This window comes from Gorilla gorilla, chromosome 14 (assembly GCF_029281585.2).
Source record: "Gorilla gorilla gorilla isolate KB3781 chromosome 14, NHGRI_mGorGor1-v2.1_pri, whole genome shotgun sequence".
Classification (NCBI taxonomy): domain Eukaryota; kingdom Metazoa; phylum Chordata; class Mammalia; order Primates; family Hominidae; genus Gorilla; species Gorilla gorilla.
This window is the reverse complement of record NC_073238.2, coordinates 110,347,444-110,361,398: the sequence shown is the minus strand read 5'-3', so window position 1 is coordinate 110,361,398 and position 13,955 is coordinate 110,347,444. Positions and strand designations below refer to the sequence as shown.

The window sequence follows — 13,955 nt, the reverse complement described above, 5'->3', positions numbered from 1 at the left end:
GCCAGGGCCAGGAGGCAATTTCAAGGAGGAAGAGAGCTGAGAGTTTGTACTTGCCATGGGTGCGTTTACATCACATGTGCAACAGACATGCAGGTAGGGGTACTGAAGGGCTGCAGCTTAAGGTGGAGACCCAGGCTGGAGATTTAAATCTGGGAATCACTGGAGTAGAGCTGGTCTGGCTGAGGTCACCTAGATGGAGAAGAGAAAGTGATGAGGTCAGCCCTAAGGTCTTCCCAATGCTAGGAGCTCAGAAAGAGCAGCAGCAGAGAGTGAGGAATAGTCTCTAGCAAAGCTGGAGGGAAACCTGGGGAGTGTGTTGTCATGGAAACCAAGGGAAAAGTATTTCACAGAGGAGGCAGTGGTCAGTCATATCAAATGCTGCTGGGGTACAGAGTAAGATGAAGACTGACAATGGACGGCTGTTGTCAAGACGGTTGTTGGTGACCTTGGCACAGCAGCTTCAGTAGACAGATGGGGACAAAAGTCTGATTCCCCTGAGCTGAGCTGAGTATCATGAGGGAGTGGTCCTACTGTATCCAGACATTGGTTTCAATAACACTTATTGGGAAGGAAAGCAGAGACATGAGGCTTCATCTGGACAGAAATGTGAGACCCAGGGACAACATTGTTTCGTTTGATGTGGGAGATACTAAGATGTGTTTGGGTGTGCACCACCGACAATATAGATGGTATGCAAAATGAAGACGCAAGAGAGGGGAGGGGACTCTGAGGCTTACCAAGGAGCCAGGTTTTCTAGCATTGAAGTATTCTCAAAAGCAAAGAATGTAAGGGCTCTTTCTCCATGGGCAGATCAAAGCTTCCTGCAGATTGCCACAGTAACCCACAGAAATTCTTATTTTTATCATTTTTTTTTTTGAGATGGAATCTCCCCCTGTGGCCCAAGCTGGAGTGCAGTGGTGCCAACTTGGCTCACTGCAACCTCCTTCTCCTGGGTTCAAGTGATTCCGTTGCTTCAGCCTCCCAAGTAGCTGGGACTACGGGCACCCACTACCACACCTGGCTAGTTTTTGTATTTCTTTTTTTTCTTAGTAGAGATTGGGGTTTTGCTGTGTTGCCCAGGCTGGTCTCCAACTCCTGGCCTCAAGTAATTCATCCCCCTTGGACTACCAAAGGGCTGGGATTACAGGCGTGAGCCACTGTGCCCTACCTCATTCTGATCTTAAATGTTCTCAGTATCTAGACGTGGGTACTTGGCTTATATACTCAGTACCTGCATTTCCCTCCAGTTTGGGCCAGGTTGTTTCCATTCTTGCCCATTTCAGTTAAATAGATTACTTAGGAAATAGCTAAGCTTTGTAGAAACAAAAATAACAGCATAATAATCTCATTAATAAGTCTTGAATCACTGATAAAATTTAGCAATATTTTGGAAAGATGAAATATTTTAATTAATCTACCATTCTTCAGCGTGAAACTGACCTTCTTTCTCTTCTGTTTCAGTATCTTATTCTAACTCATACTCGTTTCAGAGAGGGTTTCAGACTCTGAAATGAGTATTATTTCTTCAGGTCATCTTTGAGATTCTGACTTTCTACTTTGGTTTCCATACCTTTCATGTCTACACTCACAGACACATGTACATCCATTCAGTCATGTGTACATCTGCATGTAAGTACATGTACATAAGTATTCTTCCTTTCACTTGTTGCTTCCTTTTACAACTTTTCAGTACCTCACTTCTACCCCAGTTGATAGACTATGGCCCAAGTTTGCATTTTGAATGCCCCCCAAGTCGTCTGCTTGTATTAGCACTGATGGGGTCCTCAGAAGAGTTCAGCGGGCACCTAAAGGATGGTGACCACAGAGATTTCAGTGTGGTGGTGCCTGCAGAGGAAGCTGTTGCTTGCCTTCTGTGATTGAGACAAGCACCTCTAAGAAAAGCCCAGAGTGCCACTGGGTCAAAGCACCCTGTATTATTCCTTGTTACCATTATTGCTCCCTGAAGAGGGCTCTCATGTGTCTCTGTAGGATAATCCAACCTCAACACAGTGGCTGAAAGAATCTGCTAAAAAATAATTCAGTGCCCCAAAATACACTGGGCTCCAAATAAACTAAAGAGCAAAAATTGGCTCATGTGGCATGAAACAAGTAATCGTATCCCAAGTAAGAGGACAGTTTCCTTCGTGTTATCAACAGGACTGTACCCCATAAGTTTCCAGGTACATTTGGTAAGAGATGGTGTTTTAACACGATTTTCTGTTGCAACAGAGTATCAGAAAAATGCACAGATTGAGAAGCTCCGGAGTGAGATCGTCGTATTGAAGGAAGAGCTGCAGCTCACCAGGTCTGAGCTAGAGGCTGCACACCATGCCAGTGCGGTCAGATTCTCCAAGGTACCAGGCAGAATTCTGTGGTATTTTAATTACAATTAACTGTATGTAATTCAATTATGCCATGGACTCTAATAAACAGAGGACACTTAAGAGTTTGTGAATTTGACAAGATGATTGCATTTTTTATTGCCAATCTACTCTTTAGTATCTTACTACAAAGCACATCACTGGAAATATATTTCTCTATTTTTTGAAAGCCTTTAGAAAATTGAGGTGGAATTCATATAACACACAATTAACTTTCTAAAATTTTGCTTAGAACAGAAGTCTGACACTTCTCATTCTCACTGGGCTAAAGTCAAGGTGTCAGGAGGACCATGTGCCTTGGTAGAGGCTATAGAACAGAATATTTCTTGCTTATTTGGTTGCTGGCAGAGTTCAGTTCCTGGCAGGTGTAGACCAGAGGTCTACACTTTCTTCCAGGCTGTCCATTGAGGGAGGGCTGCTCCTAATTTCCTTGTGAGGCTCCCCATACTCCTGGGCTCCTGACCCTCTTCCTCCGTACTCAAAGCCACCAACAGAGGGTTGAGTCTCCCTCATGCTTCCGATCTGTTTCCTTTTTTCTTTTTTCTCATCTGTGTGACCCTTGTGTCAGCCCATTGGGTGCTTGGAATGACTTGTTCAGAGATACTCGGGGTGATGAAGGGCCCAAGAGGAAAGAGGCCCATGATTCATTGAGTTCTGACTTCTGTGGGTCACTGTGGGTACACCGTGGGTACCACGTATGCCATTGTTTGTCCAACAGAGGGTTGACCTTGTTGTACCTAATGGAGAGAGTAAGGCCATCAAAGAGCATTTATTTCCTTGTGACTGTTGGAGTGACAGTGTGCTCAGCTCTTCCTTGTTTCCCCCATGGGGACAGCAAGTGTGACTTTCTAGGGATAACAGCAGTCATTTCACAGAATCATTGACAGAGACTTCTGTCTTCCACATGGGCTCACTCTTTCTCTCTCTTTTTAAATTGTAATATACCTATAACGTAAAATTTATGATTTTAACTATTTTTAAGTGTACAGTTCGGTAGTGTTGAGTATATTCACATTGTTATACAGCCAATCTCCAGAACTGTTTTATATTGAAAAACTGAAACTCTACCCATTAAACAACAGTGCTCCACTCCCACCTCCTTCCAGCTACTTTCCCTCTCTGTGATTTTGCCTGCTCTAGATACCTCATATGAATGGAAGCATAGAGTATTTGTCTTTTTGTCATTATTGGCTTATTTTACTCAGCATAATGTCCTCAGAGTTTATCTATGTTGTAGTGTGTGCCAGAATTTCCTTCCTTTTTCAGGCTGAATGATAGTTCATGGTATATGTATGTATACCACATTTTGCTTATTCATCTGTTATTGGACACTTGGGTTGCTTCCACTTCTTAACTATCATGACTGATGCTGCTGTGAACAAGGGTATACCAACATCTCTTTTAGACAGTCATTTTACAGTGTACAATCCAGTAGCGTTTAGTGTATTCACAATATTGTGCAACTACCATCTCTCTAGTTTCAAAACTTTCAACACCCCAGAAAAATAACCCATACCCATTAAATAATCACTCCTACTACCCTCATCTCCTGGTAACCACGAATTTTTTTATGTCTATGAATTTTCCTATTCAGTATATATCTTTTTTAAAAAAATATGTAGACCACGTGTGGTGGCTCACAACTGTAATCCCAGTATTTTGGGAGGCCAAGACGGGAGGATTGCTCGAGCCCAGGAGTTCAAGACCAGTCTGCGCAACATGGTGAGACCCTGTCTCTACAAAAAATTTAAAAATTAGCTGAGTGTGGTGGCGTGCGCTTGTGGTCCCAGCTACTCAGGAGGTTGAGGAGGGAGGAAGATGGCTTGAGTCCGGGAGGTCAAGGCTGCAGTGAGCTGTGTTCACACCACTGCACCCCATTTGGCTACAGAATGAGACCCCATCTGAAAAAAAAAAAGTAATGTGTGACCTTTTGTGTCTGGCTTTTTTCACTTAGCATGATGTTCTTGAGGTTCATCTAAGTTGTAACATGTATCAGTACTTCGTCTGTCTTGCTAATATTCCATTGTATGTAGGTATGCATATACAATTTGTTTATCCAGTCATCCATTGAATGACATTTGATTCATTTTCACCTTTTGGCTCTAATGAATAATGCTACTATAAACATTCATGTGGCAGTTTCTATGTGGACATATGTTTTCATTTTTCTTGATTATATACTTAGGAATGGAATTGCTGAGTCATATGGTAATTTTATGTTTAACTTTCTCAGGAACCACCAAACTGTCTTCCACAGTAGCTGTACCATTTTACATTTTCACCAGTAATGTTCTTATTTCTCCACATCCTCACCAATGCTTGTTATACTTTTCTATTTTCTTAATTAAAGCCATCCTATTGGGTGGGTGGGAAGTGGTATCTCATCGGAGTTTGATTTGTATTTCCTTAACAACCAATGATATTGAACATCTCTTCATGTTTATTTTCCATTTGTATATATCTTATTTGGAGAAATGTCTATTCAAATCCTTTGCCCATTCTTTAATTGGGTTGTTTGCCTTTTTCTTGTTGAGCTGTATGAGTTATTTATATACACTAATAGTTTCATCACTTTAGCTCTTATATTTAGGTCATTGGTCTATTTTGAGTTAATTTTTGCATGTAGATTGAGAGAGGGGCCCAACTTTATACTTTTGCATGTGGTTTATCCAGTTGTCCCAGTGCCAATTTTTCAAGAGACTATTCTTTTTTCATTGAATGTTCCTAACATCCTTGTTGAAGATCAGTTGACCATAGATGTTTGGGTTTATCTCTGGATTCTCAATTCCATTCCCCTAGTCTGTATGTCTGTCTTTATGCCAATGTCACACAACTTTGATTACTGTAGCTTTGTAGTAGGCTTTGAAATAGATAAGTGTGCATCTTCCAACTTTGTTTTTCTTTTTCAATATTGTTTTGGTTATTTGTGGCCTCTTACAGTTGCATATGAAATTGAGGATTGGCTTTTCCATTTCTGCAAAGAAGGTTATTGGAATGGGATTACATTGAATCTCTTGATTGCTTAGGAGAGTATTGCCATTTTAACCATATTAAATCTACCAATCCATGAACATGGGATGTCTTTCCATTTATTTAAGTGTTCTTCAATTTTTACAACAAAAATTTTCAGTGTACAAGTCTTTTTCACCTTTTAGGTTACATTTATTTCTAGGTATTTTATTCTTTGGGATGCTATTATAAATGGAATTGTTTTCTTAATTTCTTTCTTGGATTGTTCATTGCTGGTATATAGAAATATAGCTGCTTTTTGCATGTTGACCTTGTACTGTGCAACTTTGCTGATTTTGTTTATTACTTTAGTCGTTTCTTATGGATTCTATGTTATTTTTTTTAAATAGTTGGTAGAAGTCACCAGTAAAGCCATCTGGTCTGGGACTTTTCCTTTTTAGGAGGTTGTTGATTACTAACTCTATCCCTTTATTTATTGAAAGTCTGTTGAAATTTCCTTTGTATTGGGTCAGTCTGGTCATTTGTGTAGGAATTTGTCTATTTCACCTAGATTATCCAATTTGTTGCTGTACAATTGTTCATTATATTCTCTTACAATCCTTTTAATTTCTCCAAGATTGGTAGTCATGTCCTCACTTTCATTTCTTATTCGGGGTGGCTGAAGGTTTGTCAGTTTTGTTGATCTTTGTAAAGAACCAAATTTTGGCTTCATCTATTCTCTCTGTTGCTTTCCTGTTCTTTGCTTTATCTTTGCTCTAATTTTCATAATTTTTTTCTTTCTGCTGCCTTTGAGTTTGGTTTGTTCATCTTTTTCTAGCTAGGTTATTTATTTAAGATTTTTCTTCTTCTTCTATGTTTGTTTTTTGGAGATAGACTCTCTCTCTGTTGCCCAGGCCGGAGTGCAGTGGCACAATCACAGCTCACTGCAGCCTTGACCTCCCAGGTCCAAGTGGTCCTCCCACCTCAGCCTCCTAAGTAGCTGGGATTACAGGCACGTACCACCATACCTGCCTAATTTTTTTTTTTTTTAATTTTTGGTAGAGATGAGGTCTCACAATGTTTCCCAGGATGGTCTCAAACTCCTGAGATCGAGTGATCGTTCCACCGTGGCCTCCCAAACTGTTGGGACTACAGGCGTAGCCATAACACCTGGACCTTTCTTCTTTTTAAATGTAGGCTCTTACAGCTGTAAATTTATTTCTGAGCACTGATTTGGCTGCATCTCATGAATCTTGGTATGTTGTGTTTTCATTTTCACTAACCTCACAGTATCTTCCAATTTCCCTAGTGAGTTTTTCTTTAACCCATTGGTTGTTTAAGAGCATGTTGTTTACTTTCCACGTATTTGCTACTTTTCCAGTTCCCTTCTGTTACTGATTTCTGGCTTAATTCTATTGTGATCAGAGAAGAATCTTTGCATGATTTTGATCTTTTTAAATCTGAGAAACACTTTATGGACTTAAAAAAAAGGTCTTCCTGGTAAATATTCCACGTGCACTTGAGAAGAATGTATATTCTGCTATTGTTGGGTACAGGGTTCTGTATATGTGTGTTAGAGCTAGCTGGCATATAGTGTCGTTCAAGTTCTCAATTTAGATTTTAAAAACCCTGAAGGTCATTGAGAAATCAAGTGCTGACCTTGAACCTAGCTCCTGTAAATCTGAATTTGTATTTTCTGGGGGTGGGATGAAGTTACACTATCCAAATCGTTATGGTGCCAAGAAATGTTCTTTTATTGCTCAATATATGTTTTCTTTAAAGTATATTTACATTTTATATATTATGGCATGACTTTTATACAAGTTCACAGAACACAAAAAGCTGGAGGCTTTGGGTGTCTGTGTTGGTATTTTAAGGGATGTAAGGACAAGAGGATTCTGTGTGCTGCCTTTAGTTTAGAAAAATCATTGTGCACAGACCTGCCATGATAGGAAATGTTGTTACAAGCCTCACTGAAATAAGCAATATTAGCTAACATTTTTGAAGTGATGCTATGAACTTTTATTTTAAATATTGCTTATTTTCTTCAGACCAGAACTTTTAAAGATGTGTATTAAAATAATTTCAGGAATATGAAATGCAGAAAACAAAAGAGGAAGACTTTTTGAAGTTATTTGACAGGTGGAAAGAAGAAGAAAAGGAGAAACTAGTTGATGAAATGGAAAAAGTCAAGGAGATGTTTATGAAGGAATTTAAAGAATTAACTTCGAAGAATTCAGCATTAGAATATGTAAGTATTAAACCTAGAAGTTCTTATGGTATTGATTGCCTTGAGAGGTGGTGTTAGGATGGCATTAAGGCCAGGGGATCCAGCAGTTACTTTATGTTACCCTCGTGCAGACATTCTTCTCCCTGAGAGTCTTGAGGGAGGCATAGAGGAGACAGAGTGAGTCAGAGATGTTTTGCTGAGAATGGGAGCTTTGGCCTTAAACTTCAGTGCAGAACACTCGTGGTGAGATATAGAAGACCCTCTTCTATGAAGGTCCCTCTTTTCTTATCTGGTTAGGTTAGCCTTGAACTGTAAACTCCTCCCTGAGTTTTGGAACTTTCCATTGTCCAGTGGGAAGGGAAAGAAGCAGACCCAGAAAGGCTAAGAACCTTTGCCAGGCTCCCTCCTCAACCCAGGCCCGGGTGGGGTCTCTAAAGCAAGCAAGTTATGGCTAAGTGAGCCCCTCTCCCTTATGGGAACAGCCCTGGTCCATACAGCCCCGGCCTCATGCATAGATGATACCTGAGCTGCTTCTTTAGAAAGCAGCCAATCAATCAGTGTCCTCCTGCTAAGAATTCTGAGCTCCCTGGTTAGACTTGACCTGAGTCTTCTTTGGGGAAAACGGAGAAAAGAAGGGAGCTGAGCGAAGGTCCTTGAGCTCCCTCTAGGGACCAACAAGTTTTATAAACGAAAATAGAGAGAGATTTTTGGAATTCACCTGAGGGCTTTCCTAAAACTCTTTAAACTCTAGTGTGAGATTTGGCGAACTATGGCCCATGAACCAAGTCCAGCATACCACCTGTTTTTGAATGGCCTGTGACATAAGAATAGTTTTTACATTTTTACTTTTTATTTTTTTCGAGACAGAGTCTCTCTCTGTTGCCCAGTCTGGAGTGTAGTGGCACAATCTCAGCTCACTGCAACCTCTGCCTCCTGGGTTCAAGTGATTCTCATGCTTCAGCCTCCTGAGTAGCTGGCGTTACAGGCACATGCCACCACACCCAGCTAATTTTTGTATTTTTAGTAGAGACGGTTTCACCATGTTGGCCAGGATGGTGTCGAACTCCTGGCCTCAAGTGATCCTCCCACTTGGGCCTCCCAAAGTGCTGGGATTACATGTGTGGGCCACTGTGCCCAGCCAGTTTTTAAATTTTTAAAACATTGGAAAAAAAGAAGACTATTTTGTGACACAGGAAAATTTCATTAAAGTTCACATTTCAGTGTCATGAGTGAAGTTTTATTGAAACACAGCCATGTTTGGTAATTTATGCTCTGTCTGTGGCATTTTTGTGCAGGAGCAGTAGAGTTGAATGTTTTGTCTGAGACTTTGTGTTACGAATCTGCATGACTTATAACTGTTGCTATTGACCTTGGCTACCTGGCTGAGGTAGTGTTTGTCAGGTTTCTCCACTGAAGATTTTCTCTTTTTTCCTCCTTTCCCTGCTGTCCTTTCTGAAATGAAGTCACTATGAGCAGCCTACACTGAGGAGAGGAGACGTGCACTCCCCCATCCTTTTGTTTTTGAAGTTAATGTGTTACCTTCTGTGGTTTTCTGAGGGTTTTTGCCACGAGTAACATTGGGAATAATATCAAAAGAAAAGGGTAAAATTAAAAACGTTATGTCCCCAGTGGATTTACTGATGTGGTCCCTGGACAGTGTTGGCCTCTCACTAAACTAGCTTAAGAACCAGGTGCATTCAGTTCTTCTGTTTCTGGTACCTATTAAGTGCCCATAAAAAATTTTAAGCCCCAGCTGGGCCTGGTGGCTCACACCTGTAATCCCAGCACTTTGGGAGGCTGAGGTAGGCAGATTGTTGTGTGAGCCCAGGAGTTTGAGACCAGCCTGGGCAACATGGCAAAACCCTGTCTCTACAAAAAAAATACAAATATTATCTGGGTGTGGTGGTGCACGCCTGTAGTCCCAGCTACCTAGGAGGCTGAGGTGGAAGGATTGCTTGAACCCAGGGGGTTGAGGCTGCAGTGAGCCATGATCATATCACTGCACTCTAGCCTGGGCAACAGAATGAGACCCTGTCTCCAAAAAAAAAAAAAAAATTAGACTCGTTTAAGATTAGAAAGTTAGATTTTCCTTCCCCTTTTTTCACCCTGTACATATTCTGATAGGAAGACCAGCAAGCAGTAGAAACAAACCAGTAAAACCACAGGGAAGCAGAAGCAGGAGAAGCGTCCAAGAGCGTCCAGGAGCGTCCAAGAGGGCAGTCAGATTTAAAACACAGCTATGTGCTCCCTGATTTTATTCTCTGTTTCCATCTTATGAAAGTCTAACTGTAGTACTGAGCTTGAATTTTATCTTATAGCAACTGTCAGAAATCCAGAAGTCCAATATGCAGATCAAGTCCAACATAGGCACATTAAAAGATGCACACGAGTTTAAAGAAGACCGTTCTCCATATCCCCAGGATTTCCATAATGTCATGCAGCTTCTTGATAGTCAGGTACGTGCAAGTGGGTGACAGCTGCAGTGGATGCCTTCCTTTTTCTTAGTGAAGTAATTTACAGTGAGTGTCATCTGCAGAAAAAGTGTTTGTCTTTTTCAGTAACCATGAAGGTGACTAGCTGTTATTTTTCTCCTACAGCATGCCTAAGTCATAAGAGGTGTTTGTTACATGCTTGCTGTTGGCAAATAGCATACACAACAGTTGGCAAAACTGTTTTGTTTCTTCTCTCCATAAAGTCAATTTGAATTGGTTAGTATAACCTAGCTATTCATTTTTCATCTTTCAGATGTAGCTCTCAATTTCAAAAGGTGTAGAAGGGCATATTGAAGCACCAGATTTAGTTTTAGAGTTTAAATATACTGCTAACTGTATTTTTAGTAGAAACGGGGTTTCACCATATTGGCCAGGCTGATCTCGAACTCCTGACCTCAGGTGATCCGCCCACCTCGGCTCAATTAGCTGGGCGTGGTGGCAGATGCCTCTAATCCCAGCTTCTTGGAGGGCTGAGGCAGGAGAATTGCTTGAACCCAGGAGGCAGAGGTTGCAGCGAGCTGAGATCATGCCATTGCACTCCAGTCTGGGCAACAAGAGTGATACTCAGTCTCAAAAATAAATAAATAAATACACACACACACACACACACACACACACACACACACTGCTAACTGGCCAGCTGATGATCTGTTACATTTATCAAACATAATCACTTTCATTTGGAAGTGACAGCGGTTTAGGGGAACAATTTTTTTAAACTAGGAAGCAAATAGAGATGAGAGCTTATGAATTCAGGATTTTTTTTAAAAGCCTGGGTCATTCTAAAAAAGGTAAGTAGACTTTGGAAACAGGGACCACTGCTTCTTGCTTCAGTGCTCACATGTTTCCTGCCTGACCCAAATCTACCTGCTCCACTGCAGTCAGGCTGACCATGTCCCTGTCCTGTCTGAAGTCCTTCAGTGACCCTTATTCTGGACTTCCTACCAGCACGCAGGGTCCTTCGGATTCTGGGCCCTGGGCCATCTTTCTCTGTTCTTTGCTTTCCTAGCACTCCAGCGGCCCAGCAGCCCATGCCTCTGAGAACATGCCCTTCTGTCTTTTTCCTCGGTTCTGGCTGCTTTCCTGCCTGTCCTGCAGCTCCCAGTTTTCGGGACCTGTCTTTTACTCATTCTTTAGTATTCAGCCAGGGGGGCAGGTACCGCTTTCAGAAAGTTCTCCTGAGCCTCTAGGCTATAGCATTTCTGTAGTCCCTAAGTGGGATCTGATGACATACACATTATATGTGGATTCTCCATGGCTGTGTCTACTCGCCTCCCGTGCAGAGCAGGGCCTGTCTTTTTATCTTCTTTTAGCCTGCCAGTGGCCATCCAGTGAGGTGCCTGGTATATGGTAGGAAACCAGGAGCTGTGTCCTGAACTGAACTGTTGACAGCAGGCTGTAGACTACAGCTGGTCGCTCATGAACTGAAGGATGTGGCTCTAAAATCCTAAGGTCCCACCTAAATTTCTTCTGTTTCTGTCCTGTGAGTTGTGTTGTCAGTTCAGAACCCATGGCCTCAGAAACCTTGGTGTTTCCTTTTGGCCTCTTAGGTTGGCAAACTAGCATCTACTTTTGCAAATAAAGTGTTACTGGCTATGTCCCAGTAACATTTTATGAGTGCTAGTTCATTTGTATCTTATCCATGGCTGTTGTCCCAATAAATACAGTTGTGGAATGACACAGCTGTATTGTGTTGTGTTGTGACCAAGTTGTCTGGTCCCCAGAGCCTATGATATTTACTGTTAGCTCCTTACTAAAAAATTTTTCCTGACCCCTGCCTTATGGTAAAAGATTAAAACCAGATGCAAATGTATTTAAGCATTTTTGACTGTGTATATTCTAAAAAATACCAGCTGTATTAGTCTGTTCTAATACTACTGTAAAGAATTACCTAAGACTGGGTAATTTATAAAGAAAAGAGGTTTAATTGACTCACAGTTCCATAGGCTGTACAGGAGGCATGGCTGGAGAGGCCTCAGGAAACTTATAATCATGGCAGAAGGACAAAGGGGAAGCAAGCATGTCTTAAGATGATGGAGCAGGAGAGAAAGAGCGAAGAGGGAAGTGCTACACACTTCTAAACAACCAGATCTTGTGAGAACTCACTATCATGAGAACAGCAAGGGGGAAGTCCACCCCCATGATTCAATCATCTCCCACCAGGCCCTTCCTTCAACACATGAGATTTGAGTGGGGACCGAGAGCCAAACTATTTCACTAGCTAAAATTTTACCAGATAGATAGTTGGGTTTCATAGGTATTCACTAAAAGGGAAGCTCCCATATTGCATAGATCTCATTGTTACAGTTGTACATAAATTATTCTTTTATTCTTTTGTAGGAAAGCAAATGGACAGCTCGAGTTCAAGCTATTCATCAAGAACACAAGAAAGAGAAGGGTCGGGTAAGGTTAAGAAACCAGTGGCCTAAAGTGGGCCATTTTTTAAAGAAATATTTGCTTTCCTTTTTAATAAACATAATATTTGTCCACTTAATAACATTTGGGGAGAAATGTGTAGCAAAATTAAAATTACCTATAATTCTAATACCAAAGATAACCACTGCTACTACTTTCTTATAATTTATTTGTTTTCTTTTTTTTTTTTCTCATGAAACTTTTTTAATGGGTCTCAAAATTCTGTGACAAATTTTTGGTCAAGTTGTTTCCATTAAAAAGTATTGATTTTAAAAACTAATAACTTAAAACTGCCACACACAAAAAAGAAAACCAAAGTGGTCCACAAAACATTCTCCTTTCCTTCTGAAGGTTTTACGATGCATTGGTATCATTAACCAGTCTTTTACTACTAAACTTAAATGGCCAATTGAAACAAGCAGTTCTGAGACCATTCTTCCACCGCTGATTAAGAGTAGGGTGGCAGGTATTAGGGATAATATTCATTTAGCCTTCAGAGCTTTCTGGGCAGACTTGGTGACCTTGCCAGCTCCAGCAGCCTTCTTGTCCACTGCTTCAGTTTTCTTGTATGCATTTCTATAAGTGTAGAACCTCATATATACATAGTTTTACAACATCCGAATTATGTTTTGTAGGTTTGTACACTTTTCACTTTATATATCATAGACCTTTCCTAAGTTTTAAAGTATTCTTCAAAATCATGACTTTTAATGACTTCATGATGATCTTATTGGATGTATCATAAGTTACTTAATCATTTCTTCATTGTCAAATACATGTTTCTGATTTTTTTGTATCACAGAACTGCAATGTAAGTAATTTTTTAAAAAGGCAAGAACTGTTTACATTAAAATTGCTTTAATGAAAACAAACTTTAATTATGACACTGATTCTCTTTCACCTGAGTACATCAGAAATTTAAGTGTTAAAATGTGTTTACACTAGTGCAAAACATCTAAAGTAGATGTATTTGAGAAGGTCTTAAAATAGGAAAACTTCTGTTTATTTTTTCACTTGAAATTGTGTTTTGTACCTTAGTATTTCTTGTAAATCTTTTCTGAATGGAAAAAATGTTTCCTCTTTTGCACATTTTCTAACATTACCTTTCTTAGTAGAATATTAAATGACAAAAGATCATATAATATGTATGTGTATAATTGCAAGGATGAAGTGTGTTCAGATGATCAAAAATTTTATCAGCTTATATTTCTCCAAAGTGGAACAAATAGGAAGACGGGGGGAGAAAAAGAAACTGGGAACAGTACTAGAGCCAAACTAAAGCAAACAAAAAATAAAAATATTTCACAAAACACCTGCAGTTCTTGAGGAACTTTGATGGGAAAGTTAGATATTAATCTACTTTTAAGATTGTATCATTGCTAGAAAAGGAAGTAGGAACCACTAAAGTGGGCCATTTTTTAAAGAAATATTTGCTTTCCTTTTTAATAAACATAATATTTGTCCACTTAATAACATTTGGGGAGAAAT

The 13,955-nt window shown here is 40.2% G+C and overlaps 1 protein-coding gene across 4 annotated transcripts in view; it reads left to right on the top strand.

The window, feature by feature from the left end:
- DZIP1 (DAZ interacting zinc finger protein 1) overlaps positions 1–13,955 on the top strand; it is a 63,905-nt gene that overhangs the window by 12,367 nt on the left and 37,583 nt on the right. For all 4 annotated transcript variants that reach the window (XM_004054651.5, XM_055360597.2, XM_055360595.2 and 1 more), the window contains exons 7-10: positions 2,230–2,354; positions 7,420–7,581; positions 9,879–10,016; positions 12,393–12,455. In XM_004054651.5, the coding sequence (XP_004054699.5) occupies positions 2,230–2,354; positions 7,420–7,581; positions 9,879–10,016; positions 12,393–12,455 (488 nt within the window). The remainder of the gene's footprint in view (positions 1–2,229; positions 2,355–7,419; positions 7,582–9,878; positions 10,017–12,392; positions 12,456–13,955) is intronic.